This window comes from Girardinichthys multiradiatus, chromosome 11, assembly GCF_021462225.1.
Source record: "Girardinichthys multiradiatus isolate DD_20200921_A chromosome 11, DD_fGirMul_XY1, whole genome shotgun sequence".
Lineage (NCBI taxonomy): Eukaryota > Metazoa > Chordata > Actinopteri > Cyprinodontiformes > Goodeidae > Girardinichthys > Girardinichthys multiradiatus.
Window position 1 is genome coordinate 19,142,601 of NC_061804.1, and position 21,538 is coordinate 19,164,138.

Genomic DNA, 21,538 nt, shown 5'->3' on the forward strand with positions numbered 1-21,538 from the left:
TCCGGCTGCACTGGGATTGAAAACAGGCTTTCACTGTCATCACTCTCTGCCCCAGAGGTCTCCTGTTCTGATGGTTCTTCTTCTTCCGAGCCACTGATTTCACTATCTTCTCTTTCTGGGTTCAAGGGCTCCATTTTAAATGGATTCAGGATCTCCTCTTGGGCTGGACTTTGTCTTATCTTCTTCTTTGCTTTTAAATCTTTTGTTGGAACCGGCTCTGTTTTGACAAGAGCGATCTGCTGCCTGCAACATCCTTCAGCATGACCGGTTTGGCAGTGGTCAGTAATGGTGTGGGGTGGCATTTCATTGTGCTCGCCAGATGTAGCCTGACTGCCATTAGGTACTGAGATGAAATCCTCAGACCCCTTGTGAGACCATATGCTGGTGCGGTTGGCCCTGGGTTCTTCCTAATACAGGACAATGCTAGACCTCATGTGGCTGGAGTGTGTCAGCAGTTCCTGCAAGATGAAGACACTGAAGCTATGAACTGGCCCGTCCGTTCCCCAGACCTGAATCCGATTGAGCACATCTGGGACATCATGTCTCGCTCCATCCACCAACGTCACGTTGCACCACAGACTGTCCAGGAGTTGGCGGATGCTTTAGTCCAGGTCTGAGAGGAGATCCCTCAGGAGACCATCCGCCGTCTCATCAGGAGCATGACCACGTGTTGTAGGGAGGTCATACAGGCACATGGAGGCCACACACAATACTGAGCCTCATTTTGACTTGTTTTAAGGACATTACATCAAAGTTGGATCAGCCCGTAGTGTGTTTTTCCACTTTAATTTTGTGTGTGACTCCAAATCCAGGCCTCCATTGGTTAATAAATGTGATTTCCATTGATGATTTTTGTGTGATTTTGTTGTCAGCACATTCAACTTTGTACAGAACAAAGTATTCAATGAGAATATTTCTTTCTTTCAGATCTAGGATGTGTTATTTGAGTGTTCCCTTGATTTTTTTGAGCAGTGTAGTTTAACTTCAAGTCTATTTCCCCCCCAACGTGTTGTATAATGCTGGGTTAGGCGAAAATGGATCCATCGGAGTTTAACAACTGATTTTATTGCTAAAAACATTTCACTGCAGAGCTAATGTGTTTGGAAAGAATGATTCTGTGTCTAAACTGAAAGAAGAACTAAATAGTAGCATAAAAAAATTAAATGGCCAAAAAGCTTTAGAAGAACACATTAAAAGTATGAAGATAATAAAAGGACAAAGAATATCAGTGGAATTATAAGTGATCTTTAAACTAGGTCACCTACCTTGTAAATAAAACTTTTGTTAGAGATTTAACTTGTGTATCCTTGTATAAAAGTCTTCCATAACCTTCCATTTACCTGATAAACCTAACCATTGTTTGTCTATCATAGGCTCCATCTGTCCGTCCCTCCCCCCTTTCTGCACAGCTGCCTCCCTCTCTTTATCAGGAGCTTCATCTCCTTCAGTGTCAAGGATTGTGAACACTTCAGTGTTGGGTTAATGTTTGATGTGCTAACACAAACATAGAGAGTGGATTGCATTGATTTAGGTCTTTTTTTTTTTTACCAAAGTAGCTTTCTGCTGTGCACATCTCCACTATTAGATCATCTGACTTGCACAGGACTGGTGTGTGCCTGAATCAGCTTCCTGGGCATTTTTGCCTGTCAGGCTCGAGGGGAGTTTTGTAACTTTCATCTGTTTGTTAATCTTTCTGAGATCATCATGGGCAGCTTGTTCAATGTGTTTAAGTGGTTGTGGTACCACATCAACTACATCATCATCTTTGTCACTCCGCTTGTCCTTCTTCCTCTGCCACTGGTCATTCCCACCCCGGTGAGTATGAATGAGCTAAACTGTTGAAATCAGAGTAAAATGTTTTCTATCTCACACTGCCCTCACATTTATCTAACTGTGTTCTTACTTAAACAGTTGATGTCAGACATCCAGTTGATAAAAATCTCTTTGAATCTGAGAAGCAAACAAGTACCAGTGAGCTACTATTATTGTTGAGAGTTAAGCCTGCTTGGTGAATCTTTAAACCTGTCATCCAAACAGATATTTTCAATCCTTTCAAAAATTAAACTTTAAAATCTTAGGTTGGTGGATCTATTTTAGTGTAATAATAAAAAATCACAACTAATAACATGAAAAGTAAAATGAGCATATGCTAAATTGCACAGCTTAAATCTTTAGATACATCATTAATATTGTTATAAACAACTCCACTAACTCAGATTGGTTCTTCATGGGATTTCGTGTCAGTTTTAGAGTTTCCTTAGATTTATGTTGTCTCAAAATCTGTGCAAATAAGTTACAGAGAGAATATAGCAAGAAAGAAAATTCAAATTTTGAACAATATTAAGAAGTGCCCAGATTGCTTGTGAGACTGGTAACTTAACTGTCTCAAATAACTTCAAGAGGAAATTATTTCTAAATAATAAAAGGAGCTCACAAAATGTTTTATTTAAAATTAATCCAAACCAGAATGATTGGTGTGAATTATTTTAACATGCAAAATTTCTCATACACAACTTAAATTGGTTAAGAGTTAAATCACTGCAATCCTAACAGTTTGGGTGTCGCAATCTCAACGTTTGCAACTTACATTTTTTTTCACTCTATCAATACTTGGAAGGACTAAGAGAGGACAATTGTGTTACTAGGTCTAAGAAAATATTTATTATTCTATAGTTTTGTTAAGTTATTTTGTAATTTCTTGTCACTCCCCTCACTAAATACTTTCTTCTGCTGTCAACGTTAGTGAAATCACAACAATGCGGGTTTAGCCTATTGCCCTAACATTGTAACCATCACATCTTATGGTGTTATCTTAGGCTGTTATTTGTCTGGTCTGGTTGTTATTTTAATGTAATAAATCACACATCTTAACATTATACAGGAATGTGTTTTCTGTAACTCCCCAACTTCTCTTTTAGTATAAATCTAAAAACCCTGAAAAAAACCAAAAAACAAATTGCATGGTCAGATTTCTTACACAGTCCATACCTGCTCCACTCAACTTTTTCCTGTGACCCAAGTTTTGAAATAATTTAAATGAAGAAAGAAATCCCATGTTCTTTCTTTTTTATTTTTAAACCATTGAAGTTTAATGATCCAGAATGTCATGAAAAAAGAACCACAGGACACCTCAAACATTGACTGAAACACGTTTTATTTTACTTACCTTCAAAATTTTAAATAAGAAATGTTAGCAGTTGTTGCATTACCTCCTAATATCAGATTTACAATTAATACCCACATTACTGTCAAACAATCATCTCTAAAATCTTTTTCTTTTAAAGAAACATTCAGTTTGATATCTAAGAAACTGCAGAGCAAAGTAGGATTTAACCACTGGAAACCTTTGCGTCGGATAGTTTAAATGTTATAAAAGCCATCTTGTGAGACACGAGCACAGCAAACAGTTTGTTATATGATCAAGGGTTGCCACTATCTACCAGTGTAAAGTCTTATTGCCCTTTTTAGAGAGGCAGTGATAAGACAAATGACATGAAAGCTGGATAACAGTATCTCATTGTCTGCCTTTGCTTCTGTGCTTCATTTCTTCTTTACTTGAGTAAAATTTATTCAAATGTGCCTCTGTTTTTAATACACAGTCACAGTCAAAGGTTTTATGCACTCCTAATGGACATTGACTCACACTTTTTTTATTGGTGTATGTAGTTGATCACAATTTGTATGCTTCTATTTCTTTTTGAGAAATGGCCCCATGTTCTTTATGGAGTTGAGCTGTGAAGTATCAATGTTATGATCCTTGTGCCACTTTATGACTTTGCCGTGTGACACAGAGCTTCATTATGCTGGTAAAAACACAGATCATTTCCAAACTGTGCCTGGATTGAGGGACAAATGTTCTTGGTAAATCATTTGATGCAATCTTATGTTCTTGGGTATAACTGGGAGGAAATCCATTCAATTGGATGAGAAGCAATCCAACATGGATGCTTCACTGTCACGATCAGACTCATATGTCTCTATTTTCCTTATATAAACAAAGTCCACTACTATATGAAGGATGATTCTACAGAGAAAATGGTTTTGCAACAGTTGTCTATTGTCCATCCTTCAACTTCAACTTCCTGCACAATTTAAGTCAGTCCTTGATGCTTTTCTGAACAGAACAGGATACTTTGGGGCTGTTCATTTTACCAAGTTGTTGCCCACTTGATGCCAATGTTGAGCAAGAGCTGCACTAGTGGAAAGGAAATTCTGTTGCCCAATCCTCAACAGAAAAGGGTGGTGACAATTGCTGATTTAGAAAGATGGACTGTTTTACTGCTCCTACTAATACCAACATGTGTACAGGTCCTTCTCAAAAAATTAGCATATTGTGATAAAGTTCATTATTTTCCATAATGTCATGATGAAAATTTAACATTCATATATTTTAGATTCATTGCACACTAACTGAAATATTTCAGGTCTTTTATTGTCTTAATACGGATGATTTTGACATACAGCTCATGAAAACCCAAAATTCCTATCTCACAAAATTAGCATATTATTAAAAGGGTCTCTAAACGAGCTATGAACCTAATCATCTGAATCAACGAGTTAACTCTAAACACCTGCAAAAGATTCCTGAGGCCTTTAAAACTCCCAGCCTGGTTCATCACTCAAAACCCCAATTATGGGTAAGACTGCCGACCTGACTGCTGTCCAGAAGGCCACTATTGACACCCTCAAGCAAGAGGGTAAGACACAGAAAGAAATTTCTGAACGAATAGGCTGTTCCCAGAGTGCTGTATCAAGGCACCTCAGTGGGAAGTCTGTGGGAAGGAAAAAGTGTGGCAGAAAACGCTGCACAACGAGAAGAGGTGACCGGACCCTGAGGAAGATTGTGGAGAAGGGCCGATTCCAGACCTCGGGGGACCTGCGGAAGCAGTGAACTGAGTCTGGAGTAGAAACATCCAGAGCCACCGTGCACAGGCGTGTGCAGGAAATGGGCTACAGGTGCCGCATTCCCCAGGTCAAGCCACTTTTGAACCTGAAACAGCGGCAGCAGCGCCTGACCTGGGCTACAGAGAAGCAGCACTGGACTGTTGCTCAGTGGTCCAAAGTACTTTTTTCGGATGAAAGCAAATTCTGCATGTCATTCGGAAATCAAGGTGCCAGAGTCTGGAGGAAGACTGGGGAGAAGGAAATGCCAAAATGCCAGAAGTCCAGTGTCAAGTACCCACAGTCAGTGATGGTCTGGGGTGCCGTGTCAGCTGCTGGTGTTGGTCCACTGTGTTTTATCAAGGGCAGGGTCAATGCAGCTAGCTATCAGGAGATTTTGGAGCACTTCATGCTTCCATCTGCTGAAAAGCTTTATGGAGATGAAGATTTCATTTTTCAGCACGACCTGGTACCTGCTCACAGTGCCAAAACCACTGGTAAATGGTTTACTGACCATGGTATCACTGTGCTCAATTGGCCTGCCAACTCTCCTGACCTGAACCCCATAGAGAATCTGTGGGATATTGTGAAGAGAACGTTGAGAGACTCAAAACCCAACACTCTGGATGAGCTAAATGCCGCTATCGAAGCATCCCGGGCCTCCATAAGACCTCAGCAGTGCCACAAGCTGATTGCCTCCATGCCACGCCGCATTGAAGCAGTCATTTCTGCAAAAGGATTCCCGACCAAGTATTGAGTGCATAACTGTACATGATTATTTGAAGGTTGATGTTTTTTGTATTAAAAACACTTTTCTTTTATTGGTTGGATGAAATATGCTAATTTTGTGAGATAGGAATTTTGGGTTTTCATGAGCTGTATGCCACAATCATCCGTATTAAGACAATAAAAGACCTGAAATATTTCAGTTAGTGTGCAATGAATCTAAAATATATGAATATTAAATTTTCATCATTACATTATAGAAAATAATGAACTTTATCACAATATTCTAATTTTTTGAGAAGGACCTGTATTTGTGTCACTGCAAAAACAGTTTGCCAAGATGGTGCATGTAGTCATTAGTGTGTACAGTATAATGATACAAAGTTATAGAGTGAATATTGTGGTTGGTTTCAAGTGTCTGAAAGCAAAATATAAACAATACAGACAGGAATAAGAAGTAAACCATGCCAGTATCAGATTGCTCAGCATCATGACAAAACTACGGAAGGATTGATGACCGCCACAGAGGAAACACTGTGCATCTTTCTGGGTGACCCCAGACCTCTATTTCAGCCTAAACTATTACTTTGTATAATTATAGACACAACATTTATTGGCATAGACATTGCACAACAGTGAATGAAAATGCAAAGTTTAACAGAAAGTGTCGAGGTAGAAAAACTTTACCGGCCATCCGTTAACTCTTACATTACTCCTCACCTCTCATCGACTCTTTTTATTTGGCACCCCAAAGGACAATCCTCAGTCAGAGATCAGTTGTACGTTTCAAGACGTTTATTAAAACAATCTGAATTCTGAGGGGGATACATCATACTTACAAGGGTACCTGAAAACGTCTGTGTGTTGTCAGACTGGGGCTGTGTTTCATTACATTTTATACCCCACGCTGGACCAGCACCTTTTTTTCAGTTACATACACAATCATTCTATCTGTGGATGTCTCCCCAGCAACAGTGTCAAATGTTGGGGCCATACATTTTGCCAATGCCACAGGCTGATTTCCGTGCCTGACTGCAATTGGACGACTAAGCTATGACCCCATTATGTGGTTATCTTGTTTTATTTTTCTTTCTTTTTATTGTTGTTTCACTTTGTCTCAGGGTTACCAGAGCTGATGACCAAAAGAATGTGATGATGATGTGAATGTATTGTTTTGTATTTTTCCCATTGAATGACATAGACAGGTATGAGTTAGTCAGAGTTTAGTCCTGCCCAGGCTAACCTTGTCCTGCCCAGTCATAGGCCTTTGAGAAACAAACTGAACTGTGTACTCCCGTTCCTGCCAAGAGGAACACAGGGACAGTATTTTTGTTTTTTTCTTTATTTCTTTTGCTTCTTCACGGATCATGGATCATTGAGTCTCAGCTCCTATGATGGATGGACCCAGTAGCTTCAAAGACTGCGATTAATCACACTCTTCGAACCTAGGGGGGATGTTGGGGCCATCCATTTTGGTCGCACATTTTGACATGCGCAGCTCAACAGACGTCGCAACTCTGACGTCACTGGAAGTATAAACCGGCTGAGATGCAGTTTCAGGGCCATTTCCCGCCTGTCTAACAGGACAGCGTATAGGGGGCGCATACCTGGAGAAACAAGCTCGCAGGCGAACCTTTGCTCCACAAGGCCATTCCCGGAAGAGCTTGAAAGCTGGAAATCTGTCTGATACGAGAAGATCAGAGGATTTATTTGCCGATCGAAGACCGCGCCACAACCGGCGCAGGTGAAAACTTACAGAGGTTCTATGTCCAAGGAGAAGAGTTTCCTCCTTGTGTAATGCAGTCGACTAAAGGTTCTTCATATTTCCCCCTCCTGGACAGAAGAGAAGTTACCGTTTTTGTTTTCCTTAATTCGATCACGGACGCGTGATTCCCCCCCTCCTTTTCTTCAGACCTGATCCATCCTCAACCGGTGGAGAGCAGAAATCAACTTCAAAGTAATTTCGTTCTTTTCATAGTAAACCGGATAGGTGCATTTAGAGGTCTGGGCAGGATGAGGCAGTTAAGGTGATGTAGGATCACCTGTAGTTAATCTAAGGTATTAACTTGTTGCATGCAATACTGATTGAATTATGTTTTGCTGAGCTGTATTTTTATTTGCTGTGCAAGCGCTGCTGAATTGTGCGTGGTTAATGTTTGTCCGGCTGATCCCAAATCAGCCAGGAGTTAGAAGTTGGACTTTTAAAACTTTTTCATTCAAGGCAGCTGCGGTCTGGGCCTCGCCCGACCACTCTTTGTTCCAGTGTTATTGCTGGAGATTTTGCACTGGGTTCCCGCCTCAGAGTTTATGACCCTTTGTCAAGATTTGGGGTGATCAGCTGGTTGTGGCTAAAGGGGCGTGGCCCCACCGTTTCATCAGCTGATCGCTGCGATCGAGACATCAACACAACAGGAGGATTTCTTTCATTTAACCCAAATTACACATTATGTCCATAAACTGCTGGTTTGATCTTCATAGACACTAAATACATATATATATATTTCTTTTCTTATTATTGTTAGGTAGTCATTGTTATTCCCTTTGTGTAGAACGGTGCTTGTTAGTTAGGTGAAGGTTTTGGACCAGAATAATGGTATATCAGGATTATTTGGCTTCAATAAATCTTCATATATATAATTAAGAGAAGCGTTTGTGTTCATTTCGTGCAAGAGTGATTTATCTGTCAAAACAAGGTCGAAGTTCCCCCACCTTCGGTGAAGCGGTTGAATAAACATTGACAGTTTGTGGTTTTGGTTAATAATTTTTAATTATTAAAGAGCTTTGAGCCCATAATCACAACACCAGAGGATATCTCTGATTTCTATTCGTAAGTGATGATTTTTGGTTAAGAAATTAATATTTTATTATTTTAAATTATGATTCTTGATGAATATTAATTAATCAATAACCATATTCCTTACACAAAGAAACAGAGATATATGTCATTATTTAATCAAAGAATTGTTTCCCACACGTGGATACAGACAGAGAACACCTGCAAGCCTTATCCTTGAATAATGAACACTTATTGTTTTAAAATACCAGAGGCTACTGTTACAGTATCAAAGAAACTTAGATACATTTCATCATTTAATAAAGAACTGTTTTCCATACGTCTTCACGAATCTTCAGGGTTGAATAGTTATTAGAAGTTTCGGTCAGCACAAAGAGGAGTAGCATGCCTCCCCACTACACTGCCGGCTTCTCACGATACAGAGAGAAAAGACATGCAAGCCTTAACCTTGAATAATAAACACTCAGTGTGTTATAATACTAGAGGCTAGTGTTAATGTTTTTTCTAACTATCAAAAGCATAGCTAAAACTCCTAATAAAAATCAATCTATAAGCAGCAAAGTCCCAAATATATCTTAGTCTTAGCTACTAATAATAAGCCATTTATATTTCCACACTACTAATAATAAGGCATTTATATTTCCACAAAAGTGTGAGTAAAATACCAAACCTGTAGTCAACAGTTTGCAAGTAACTTAGTCAGATTTGTCATAAATATGCAACATACATCGACTAACGCAGCATTGGAATAAGATATATTAAAGTGGTAAATATTATATAACAACTATAAATGCATGGGGTATACATGCAAACTCCATGCAGAAAGACCTCAGACTGGAAATTGAACCCATAGCCTTTCTGCTTCAAGGTAACTGTGACATCTTGCCCAGTTCCAACTATTCAAACTCCAAAATGTCCAGCTCTTTCTGGATAAGACTTCTGCTGGCTTCTGCTAAATATAAACTTTCATTCCTTTAAAATGTTTGGCTTTGTCTAAGCATTTTTCCACAGAAACTGAAAAGTTATTGAAACATGCCTATTAAAGGCTAACCACTTCCCCTTTTGGATAAAAAAAAACAAACAAACATCTGTTTTATGTGTTTTATAACTTTTATATGTCTTTCCATGTCTTTTACTGTTTTTACAAAATCACAGTTTAAACTAGCATGAATTGTATTATGATATTGTTACCATATTAGCCAATGCTAGCATCATCATATCATTAGCATTTTACCTAAATTCTGCTAGTTAGCTAACATGCTAATGTTAGCATGTTATAAAGTTATTCAAAGTTAGCTTTTTAACTGATGCTAGCAAATTGTTTGCCACATATTTGAACACTTATTAACAATACCATATGAACATGTTCATCTCTATTAGTTGCAATTAACACAAAAGTGTTAACCAATTTGTTAATATGCTAATGCTAGGATATTAGCTATAGTTAGCTAGTTAGCTAATGTTGGCATATTACAAAACTGTATTTTTTAAAGGGATTCAAAGAGGTTTTTTTTTTACTCTAAATCAAAGCTTGAAGTCTTTCAATTTCTTATAATGCTTTATCAACAGGTTTTCAACCCAGAAATTAGCAGTTAAAATATTTCAGCTAATTTGCAGAGTTTGGCAATTTTTTCTACTTCAGTTGAGCTCCTTCCTAAGAGCAACGACCCATTGACCTTACAGCAACACAGAGCCTTTATGGAGTAAATGCAGATGTTTCTAGTTATAGTATATTGTTGTTCAACCTTAAACACTTTTTATTAGTATAAAAGTGTTTTTTACATTTAGAGAGGAGAATGTCTTAGCAGACAAAAACTCAGTTTCTAACCACATTCATGCTTTTAAGTATAATTTTTATCCAGGAACTAGTAATTATTTATTATATTACTCGTACTCTTCATCTTCTGCTTTATCCGGGACCGAGTCGCGGGGGCAGCAGACTCAGCAGAGACGCCCAGACGTCCCTCTCCCCAGACACCTCCTCCAGCTCCTCCGGGGGGAACCCAAGGCGTTCCCAGGCCAGCCGAGAGACATAGTCCCTCCAGCGTGTCCTGGGCCGTCCCCTGGGCCTCCTCCCGGTGGGACGTGCCTGGAACACCTCCCAGGAAGGTGGAGGAAGGTCATTTCAGCCGCTTGTATCCGGGATCTCGTTCTTTCGGTCATGACCCAAAGTTCATGGCCATAGGTGAGGGTAGGAACGTAGACTGTCCGGTAAATCAAGAGCTTCGCTTTTCGGCTCAGCTCTCTCTTCACTACAACGGACCGGCACAGCGCCCCCATTACTGTGGCAGCCGCACCGATCCGTCTGTCAATCTCCCGCTCCATTCTTCCCTCACTCGTGAACAAGACCCCGAGATACTTAAACTCCTCCACCTGAGGCAGGAACTCCCCTCCAACCTGAAGAGGACAAGCCACCCTTTTCCGGTCGAGAGCCATGGCCTCGGACTTGGAGGAGCTGATCTTCATCCCAGCCGCTTCACACTCAGCTGCGAACCGCTCCAGTGCATGCTGTAGGTCTTGGCTAGACGGGGCCAGCAGGACCACATCATCTGCAAAAAGAAGAGACGAAATCCTCTGGTCCCCAAACCAGACCCCCTCTGGCCCTTGGCTGCGCCTAGAAATCCTGTCCATAAAAGTTATGAACAGGACCGGTGACAAAGGGCAGCCCTGCCGGAGTCCAACATGCACCAGGAACAGGTCCGAATTAGTGCCGGCAATGCGAACCAAACTCCTGCTCCGCTTGTACAGAGATCGGATGGCCCCTAGTAAAGGGCCCCCGATTCCATACTCCTGGAGCACCCCCCACAGGGCATCATGAGGGACACAGTCGAATGCTTTCTCCAGGTCCACAAAACACATGTGGACCGGTTGGGCAAACTCCCATGAACCCTCGAGCACCCTGTAGAGGGTATAGAGCTGGTCCAATGTTCCACGGCCGGGACGAAAACCACATTGCTCCCCCTGAAGCCGGGTTTCGACTATCGGCCGGACTCTCCTCTCCAATACCCTGTAGTTGGAACACACCCTCCGGTCACCCTTCTTATGTAGGGGGACCACCACCCCAGTCTGCCAATCCAAAGGCACTGTCCCCGTCCGCCACGCAATGTTGAAGAGGCGTGTCAACCATGACAGCCCCACAACATCCAAAGACTTGAGTTACTCAGGGTGGATCTCATCCAACACCGAAGCCCTGCCACCACGGAGCTTTTTAACCACCTCAGTGACTTCAGCCTGGGTAATGAAAGAGTCCAACCCCGAGTCCCCGGCCTCTGTTTCCACCAGGGAATGCGTGATAGCAGGGTTGAGGAGATCCTCGAAGTATTCCTTCCACCGGCCGATAATGTCCCCAGTCGAGGTCAGCAGCTCCCCACCCCCACTGTAAACAGTGTTGGCGAAGCACTGCTTCCCCCTCCTGAGGCGCCGTACGGTTTGCCAGAATCGCTTTGGGGCCAACCGGTAGTCCTTCTCCATGGCCTCACCGAACTCCTCCCAGGTCCACCACCGGGTTCGGGGATTGCCGCCGCGACAGGCACCGCAGACCTTACGGCTGCAGCTACGGGCAGCAGCATCGACAATAGATGCGGAGAACATGGTCCACTCGGACTCTATGTCTCCAACATCCCTCGGAATCTGGTCAAAGCTCTCCCGGAGGTGAGAGTTGAATACATCCCTGGCCAAGGGGTCCGCCAGACGTTCCCAGCAGACCCTCACTATGCGCTTGGGCCTGCCAAGTCTGTCCGGCTTTCTCCTCCCCCAGCGGATCCAACTCACCACCAGGTGGTGATCAGTGGACAGCTCAGCCCCTCTCTTCACCCGAGTGTCCAAAACATGCGGCCGAAGGTCTGATGATACGACAAAAAAGTCGATCATTGACCTCCTGCCTAGGGTATCCTGGTGCCAAGTGCACTGATGGACACCCTTATGTTTGAACATGGTGTTCATTATGGACAATCCGTGACTAGCACAGAAGTCCAATAACAAAACACCGCTCGGATTCAGATCGGGGAGGCCATTCCTCCCGATCACGCCTCTCCAGGTGTCAATGTTGTTTCCCACGTGGACGTTGAAGTCCCACAGCAGAATAATGGAGTCCCCAGGAGGGGCACTATCCAGCACCCCCGACAGGGACGCCAAGAAGGCCGGGTACTCCGCACTACCGCTCGGCCCGTAGGCTGAAATGATAGTCAGAGACCTCTCCCCAACCCGAAGGCGCAGGGATGCGACCCTCTCATCCACTGGGGTAAACCCCAACACGAGACAGCTGAGCTGGGGGGCGACAAGCAAACCCACCCCAGCCCGCCGCCTCTCCCTGTGGGCCACTCCAGAGTAGAAGAGAGTCCAGCCCCTCTCGAGGAGATGGGTTCCAGAGCCCACGCTGTGCGTGGAGGCGAGCCCGACTATTTCTAGTCGATATCTCTCGACCTCCCGCACCAGCTCAGGCTCCTTCCCCACCAGCGAGGTGACATTCCACGTCCCTAGAGCCAGCCTAAGCATCCGGGGATCGGGCCGCCGAGGTCTCCACCTTTGTCCGCCGCCCAATCCTCTTTGCACCGGTCCCTCACGGTTTCCCCTGCAGGTGGTGGGCCCACTGGGGGATGGTCTCTCGTTCGGGCTTGGCCCGGCCGGGTCCCGCGAGGAGCAACCCAGCCACTAGGCACTCTACGACGAGTCCCGACCCCAGACCTGGCTCCAGGGTGGGACCCCGGCTCCGGCGTACCGGGCGACATCACGTGCCTCAATTTTGTAGTCGTCATGAGGGGTTCTTGAACCGCTCTTTGTCTGACCCGTCACCTAGAGCCTGTTTGCCATGGGAGACCCTACCAGGGGCATTTAAGCCCCAGACAACATAGCCTCTAGGATCATTTGAGCACTCAAACCCCTCCACCACGTTAAGGTGGCGGTTCAAGGAGGGGTTATTATATTATATTATATTATATTATATTATATTATATTATATTATATTATATTATATTATATTACATTATATTATATTGGAATAGCATGCTCAAAGGAATATATGATTATAAACGATATTTGGTTGCTTTGTAAGCATATTTGAGACTTTAACCTGTATATTTTGTGCATGTGTGTATTTACAGGAAGCAAGATGTGGCTATGTAATCATCCTGATGGCTTTGTACTGGTGCACAGAGTGTATGCCTCTGGCTGTGACTGCTCTTCTCCCTGTCGTCCTGTTCCCCATGATGGGCATCATGAAGGCTGGAGATGTACAGTTACCATTTGCTGTTTTATACCTCATTATGTTAAAATCTTTCTGTATGCTCTTGATTTCTCAGGAACATTTTAAGACTTTTAAAGGAATGTTTAAGATTTTTAAGATAACTCATGTTAAATAAAACTCAAGCAGAGAAACTAGATGCAGGTGCAGAACATAAAAAAGTATACATATATAGAACTATTCTATCAGCAAGAATATTGTATTGATTTTCTATACCACCTGAGTTTAAATCAGATAATAGCTCTGAAACACCTTCAGGTATGCCACCTATCTTTTAGCATGCAAAATGCTAAACATTGTGTGTAAAGGACTGTCTTTAATCTGAACTGCCATGGGCTTCTATCCAAATAGAAGTCTAATGGAAAAATGGCAGCGGTGCAATGGTGCATAAATTAAGATTTTAAAAAGAGATTCACATAAACTGCAGAGAATTTCTGGGCTGATTAAGATAACAGAAATATGATCTGATAAAATGTTGTTCAGTCGGCTGTTTAGCGCATTTGAGATACTGACACTCATAAGAAAAAGCCAACAGAAAAAAAGAAAAATACTGAATCTGAATTGGCAATTTCATAACTTTAATATGTTTGGCCCAAAAGTTAAGGAGACTGGTAACGAAGGACATTAGAGGAACTGAGATAAAACGTAAAAATGACACAATAAGCTTAGGATTGGCCACTAAAATTCAAGTGATCTGAAGCCAATTATTTTTGATATAGTTTTAATGTCATAAATAAAATTATTTTAATTTTTTTTCAGGTCAGTATTGAGTATTTGAAAGACTCAAATATGCTGTTCATTGGCGGCCTTTTGGTGGCCATCGCAGTGGAGCACTGGAACCTTCATAAACGCATCGCTCTCCGGGTACTTCTCCTGGTTGGTGTTCGTCCATCCCTGTAAGAGGATACGTGTGATAAAATTAATCTGCAGCAAATACAGAGTCAACAGCTGCATCTCAATAAATTAGAACAACACTAAAATTGTAATTTGTTTCAGTAATACAGTACACAAAGTAAAATACATATAGTCATACTCATATAAATAAGTGATTTATATCAATAGTTCCTTCCTTTAATTTTAGATGATTTTGTCTTACAGCTAATACAAATCCAAAATTAAATTTTTCAGAAAATTTGAAGTTTACATAAGACCAACAAAAAAACATTTTAAAGAAAGAAATGTTAAGTTTTGGCCTAGACAATCACGAGGAAGCCTGCTCTCTTGACAGCTGTCCAACATAAGAATTTGGGTGTGCAGAGAGGGCATATCAATGGGAAGTTAAGTGGAAGGAAAAAGTGTGGCAGCAAAAACATTAATAATTGTCCAGCAGAATTTGTCTCCTATACACGCAGCCAAAAGTACAAACCTGATTTAATGACCATGGTAGCAGAAGCCCCAAATACGTACTGACACTGTGTAGTACATACTTTTCATTAAGCTGATATTTCTGCACTAAAATTCCTATTCATTTTAGGTTTTCATAAGCTGTGAGCAATAATCATGACAAAAATAAATTATCCACATATATCACTGCGTGTGTAATGAATTTATATGATGTTAGTTTAAAATGAATTATTCAAATACACTGAAGCCTAAAGTATCTTATTCTGAACATAACCTAACAGTCTTCTGTCCGTAAACCTAACCAGGAATTTTTGATACATACAACTTATATAAATGTTTTTATTTTTATTATATTGAATATAAAACAATAATATTCATCTCAAAATTTATTGTATGATGCAGCTCAAGATAATCAAAATCTCCTCCACTCTCACAGGTTGATGATGGGCTTCATGATTGTGTCTGCCTTCCTGTCCATGTGGATCAGCAACACGGCCACAACAGCAATGATGCTGCCCATCGCACATGCTGTGTTGCAGCAGCTGCAGGTAACGGAAGCTCGGGCGGAAGAACGAGACCTCCAGACCGCAGCAGAAGATAACCTCGGGTTTGAGTTGGAGAGCAAGGAGGAAATCACGGATGAAAAAAAGCCAGACACAAAGCTGCAGCTGGAGAACGGAGTGGGTGAGTAAAATCTCAGCAGTTTGAATGGGTTTGTTTTAGATCATTACCCATTTAATAGCCTTCTCACTTTCTGGGATTACAGTTCAGCCTCAAGTGACTCAAGAGTCCATGCAGGATTCTTGGAGAAAAGCTATGGAGGCAAAGTACGACCTCCTGACTAAAGGGATGAGTCTGAGTGTGTGTTACTCTGCGAGCATTGGCGGCACTGCTACCCTCACAGGCACCACCCCCAACCTCATCCTCAAGGGTCAAATGGACAAGTGAGACATCAATACAATCAGTTCACAGGTATCAAAACAGCTCATCCTTTTTCTACTCCTCTCATCACTATTGTTTTTTCCAAAGGCTCTTCCCTGAAAATGGAGGTGTGATCAACTTTGCCAGCTGGTTTGGCTTTGCTTTTCCAAACATGGTACTCATGTTGGCAATCTCCTGGCTCTGGCTTCAGTTCATGTTTCTTGGCTTCAAGTAAGAGAACCAGAGGATGTGTATACTCAAGCAATGTCAAGTATTACTGTTGTTTGCTTATGCTTTCAGAATTACAAAGTTAATTCGATTCTCTCAAGTGGTGATCAAAACAAGATATGATTTTTACAGACAGCCTACCAGTCGTTTGAGCTGAGACTGTCCTTTTGTCTGCCTAGCAACAGAGCAGAATGAGCTCTAATAGGATGAAAACTGCCTTTTTTAAAAATACATTAGACCACATTTCAGGAGCTTTAGAAAAATGATAAATAATAGATATATTCACATCTAAATAGAAGATTTTTTAAATTTTCTAATACAATGAGAACATTCCTTGCCCTACATTCGTATTATGACTTGTTTCCTGCTTGATTCAATCACAATGACTTTCCAGAAATTGTTATCTCTCTTATGATTGCTTCTTGATATGGACAGATATTTTGTCCCAACAGCAGTTTTTGTAGGTCAGCCTTATGTTCCTAAACATAAGGCAGTTCCAGTTAATTGTGGATTGATGACATTTATAGAAAAAGTTGTTATTCTGCTCTAAATGTTTAGTGCTTTACTTTGATCATCTTAAGGTTTATGGACTCGTGTTTCAGCTGCTTTCTGTGTAGCTCTGACCTTTCTGCTTATTTTTTTCACTCAGCCTGAAGAAGTCTTTTGGTTGTGGTATAAAAAGTGACAGAGATAAGGAGGCGTATGCTGTGATGAGAGGAGAGTACAAGAAGCTTGGTGGCATGAAGTTTGCTGAGGGAGCAGTACTGACCATCTTCATTCTGCTCGTGCTGCTCTGGTTCACCAGGGAGCCGGGCTTCATACCCGGCTGGGCCACGGTGCTCTTCAACAAGGATGATGCGTGAGTCATGTGGTTTCCCTTTCTTTTACAGTATTCATTGTATGACTTTATTTTAGTATTTCTTTCAAGGTTTTGGAAGAGTTCTATGGAATATATTTACAAGTAATTAATTTTCTTGCAGTAGCGAGCAGTCAGAATGATCTCTGCTTGGAGAATTAGGCAAGAGTCTTAATTGGGGAGTCGAACCAAGAAAGTCAGCGCAGATTGTTATTTATTAATTTATTTATTTTACCTATGTGTGTATTTGCATGCTTTCATTTGCCTTGCACTTTCCTACTGTTACATGTGAATTTTCCACCATGGGACAATAAAGGATATTTCTATTCTATTATATTCAACTTTGTTTAAATGCCAGTATTTTTTTGGTAACTCAATGGGTACAGAGGCTAAGATTTTAAACCTGCAGCTGAATGTAATGTGTTCTGGTTAGGAAAACAATGCTACAAAGAGAACACAAAAGTAATTTTTTACATGGCAAACAATGAAAAGTCTTTCATCACAAACGATGTAGAGATTTTCTTAAAATATATTTTTATGTTATAACTGAAATGCTTTTATTGTGACATGTTAAAGTAACTTTCATTGTTTCCTTAGGTTTGTGTCAGATGGAACAGTGGCCATCTTCATGTCAATGCTTTTCTTCATCATCCCATCTCGGCTGCCCACATTTGGCAGCTATGGTTTCACCGAGGCAGGTGAGATGTTGCCTGGATCTCAGTTGATCTTTTTAATATTGTATCAAGCAACAATTTCAGAGTATCTAAGTCTAGGCTGACCATTAACTGCCAGACATGGGGCTTGTCTTCCTAACTAATTACTTTTGCATATTAAAAGTTTACTTGATGTTACAGGTAAGCTGATTAAGGCACCTCCAGCTCTGCTGAACTGGCAAGTGGTCAATGAGCGAATGCCCTGGAACATCATCCTGCTGCTGGGTGGAGGCTTTGCTCTGGCTTCTGGCAGTGAGGTAAACACCAGGGAACAATACTGATACTATAATTATTTCTAATCAATAAGACAGTACTCATTGGTTCACAAGTTGTTTCATACTTCCAACTTTAATTTATTTATTTAACTACTTATTTTTTAAGCTATTCATTTGTATATGTATTTATCATTTTTAAAAATATGTTTTATTTTAATTTGTACAGTAAAATATCAGTAAAATAAAAAACATAAAAAAAATTGTTTTTTTGTTCAATCGTTATTTTCTTATTCATTTTTCGTGTTATTTATTTTTTAGCTTCCTGTAAAAATATGTTAACCAATTCTTTGGTAAGCCATAGAGATATTTAAAATACTTTGTTTTTAGCTCTACATTTATGTTTGCAGATTTCAGGCTTGTCCAAATGGCTGGGAGAAAGTCTGGCGCCCCTGCAGAAAATCCCCCCCTTCGCCATCTCCATTCTGCTCTCTCTGCTTGTGGCAACATTCACTGAATGCTCCAGCAATACAGCCACCACCACTCTGTTCCTGCCCATACTTGCTTCAATGGTAAACTGAGGGCAACATTCACACATATTCAGGCAAATCTTTGGTATTTCTATTCGTTTACATGTGTTTTGTGTCTCTTAGGCCACAGCTATCCAGTTACACCCGCTGTACGTGATGCTGCCTTGCACGATCGCTGCCTCTCTGGCTTTCATGTTGCCTGTGGCCACGCCACCCAACGCCATCGCCTTCTCTTTTGGAAACCTCAAAGTCGTTGACATGGTGAGACTAAAGGAAATACTTAATTATAGCAACAACTATAGATTTTACCATAGCGAGGCTTAGATGAAGACTCTAGACCCTAAATGATTTTGTCTTGTAACTGACCAGAATGTGGCTGTTTGTGCCCTCAGGTGAGAGCTGGATTCATGCTGAACATTATTGGGATCCTGTGCATTAATTTAGGCATCAACACCTGGGGATACGCCATGTTTAACATGGGCACGTTTCCTCAGTGGGCCAACAACACACACAGTCAACCCTGAACTACAATAAGAGGTGGAGGCACTACCTGTAATGCCTTTGAAAGTATTTTTATAACTGTTTTAGCAGGACATCGGGAGGTGAGGCCTGATCAGAGTTGACTGACATAAATTGATAGCCTCTGTTGATATGTTCTGATGCAAAAGAGACAATATTCAATATTTTCCAGAGTCCCATCCACTCACCAGTAAACAAGCTTTCAGAAAGATACAAGAATGTGTCATCTAAATTAAAAGAAAAAACGTCTATGTCCAAATTTGTAAAATAGTCTTCAAGTTCTTTCTCCACTTAAGATGGGGGGGACCTAATAAATTTAATAAACAATTCTTCAGATTTATATATTTAGAGATGTAGGAAAGAGACCATTGTAGAATGAACTAGAAAATTTCGGAAGAAATTTAGACGGGGCCTGCCTCTTGGTGCGTGCTTCTCGGACCAGAGCTTGCTATTTTTATTAAAATTCATTGTCTATGCTATTATCAGCTTAAAATATTACTATTGACTCTGGAAGACTGAGGCTTTTATTTTGAAATTTTCAGTAAGCCTTATTTTAAAAGGCCAACACTGGGTGAGCTCCAACATTAGTGTGAAGTTCAGTCCTGAAATGATCTATTGTTTAAAATGCAAAGGCTTTTATTTTGTAGAGCATGTTTTGTCTTATTTTGAAAGTCCAGCATGGTGGTACTTTCAGGTCTGGGTTAGTTCCATTAGTTAAATAGAACCCGCTTGCTATTTAAAAATCATTTTCTATGCTCTTGTCAGCTCACAAAATCCATAGTAACTATGGAAGACTGAGGCTTTTTTTTTTTTTAAGTTTCAGTAAGCCTTATTTTAAATGGCCAACATGGTCCTATTTTTAACAGTGGATGAGCTCCAATATTACTGTAATGCCCAGTCCTGCAATTATTTATAATTAAAAATGTAAAGGCTTTTATTTTGTAGAGCATGTTTTCTCTTATTTTGAAAGTCTAGTATAGTTGTCCTTTCAGGTCTGGGTTACTTCCACTAGTTATATAGAAGCTGCTTGCTGTTCCAAAATCATTGTGTATGCCATTATCAGCTGAAAAAAAATCAATAATAATTATGGAAAGTTGAGGCTTTTATTTTGAAAGTTTTAGTGCTCTTCTGAAATCATTGTGTATGCTATTATCAGCTTTCAGAAATCATTAGTAAGCATGGAAGGGTGATGTAAGAAGTTGCCCTTTAGGGTTAATCACAGTTGTCTGGGTGTTGAAACAGCAGTACATGCACAAAATGGCCGCCATGTAGTTACCTCCTATGAAGATGGTCAAAGGGTTAGAGGTCGGCTCATGTTTAAGCCATAGACATGAAGAGAATAAAGGGAATTCCTCACAAAGATAGTAATCCATGCATGTGTGTGTGTGTCGGTGTGTGTCCCAGTGTGAGACACAGAGAGGCAGAAAGAAAGACAGAATCACATCCAGACATATACAGTAGGAGATACACAGAGCTATAAATAGAACAGTGAGGAATGAATCAGCCAATCAGCAAAGAGCGTCAGTGTAACTTGACACCTGCTGTTTCTCACTCACGCAGCACCTCACTCTGTGTCTCCCCTGGTCTAGGCTTTATAACATGGAAGCGCATGCTCCCGAACAACTGGCCATAACTCGGAAACCGTAGGGGCGATCGATGTCATTCTTGGACCGTTTTTATCAGAACGGACAGGGGAACATTAATATTCATCCTTTATTAGTGAAAATATAATAATAAAGACACAACACTGGGTGAAAAGAGAGGGAAAATGGAGAAAAAGACAAAAATGCCTGAACATGCTCCCGAACAAAGTCTAATATCTCGGAAACCGTACATGGTATTTGAAATTTTTTTAAACTCTCGGCAAAAGCCATCCCTTGTCCCCAACCATGGAGATTTTCATAGCTCTATGTCATTCACAGTATAAAATAGGAGGATGGAAATAAATGGTGTCAGTCATGGATTACTGGTCAAACTGTCATTGAAAATACATGGCAGAAGGCCTACAGAAATCTACTGACTCTTGGCGATCGAGGGTGTTTTGACAGAAAACTATGAGACTTGGAACCATTTTGAAGTTATTGTGTGAAAGCAGAGGCCCGGCCCTACAAACTGACGGAAAATTGTGACTTTAGAGCGAAATCTGTGGCCGTGAGTGCCAGTTAAAAAACATTTTTCCTTAAAAAATCCCCTCTTTCTACGCTGTAGTAACTGCCATCTCCACTGTTAGAGTGTGATTTTCTTGCAAACTTTGTGTTGCTTGGAGTCTAATTTTAGAGAAACCGTAGGAGTTATCAACAAACCGTTTTCACTTCTGAAGAGCCGGCGGATTTTTCTACAAACTGAAAGTCAAACTGTGTTTCTAGGTGAAAGTATGGCGATACAGCAGAGCCTCAAAAACAGTGAATTTTGAGGATTCCTCCGCCCCTGACTCCATTCATTCCTATGGGGGATTTTGTGGGGTGGTTTTTCGTAAATTACGTCGCCATAGTAACTCAAAACGCCAATAAAAGTAATAGCACATAGTAATAGGTGCCTGCCATGCATTGCTATGGCAGGCCCCAATTAAATATTA

At 41.0% G+C, this 21,538-nt stretch overlaps 1 protein-coding gene across 1 annotated transcript; it reads left to right on the forward strand.

Moving 5' to 3' along the window:
• Positions 1-1,499: 1,499 nt before the first annotated feature.
• On the forward strand, positions 1,500-19,463 carry LOC124876052 (solute carrier family 13 member 2-like). Its single transcript, XM_047378538.1, has 12 exons — positions 1,500-1,815; positions 13,501-13,629; positions 14,400-14,536; positions 15,421-15,668; positions 15,751-15,928; positions 16,014-16,136; positions 16,783-16,992; positions 17,587-17,687; positions 17,844-17,959; positions 18,325-18,486; positions 18,568-18,705; positions 18,837-19,463. Exons 1-12 carry the CDS (start codon positions 1,705-1,707, stop codon positions 18,966-18,968), a joined length of 1,785 nt encoding a protein of 594 aa, XP_047234494.1. The 5' UTR covers positions 1,500-1,704; the 3' UTR covers positions 18,969-19,463.
• Positions 19,464-21,538: the final 2,075 nt, after the last annotated feature.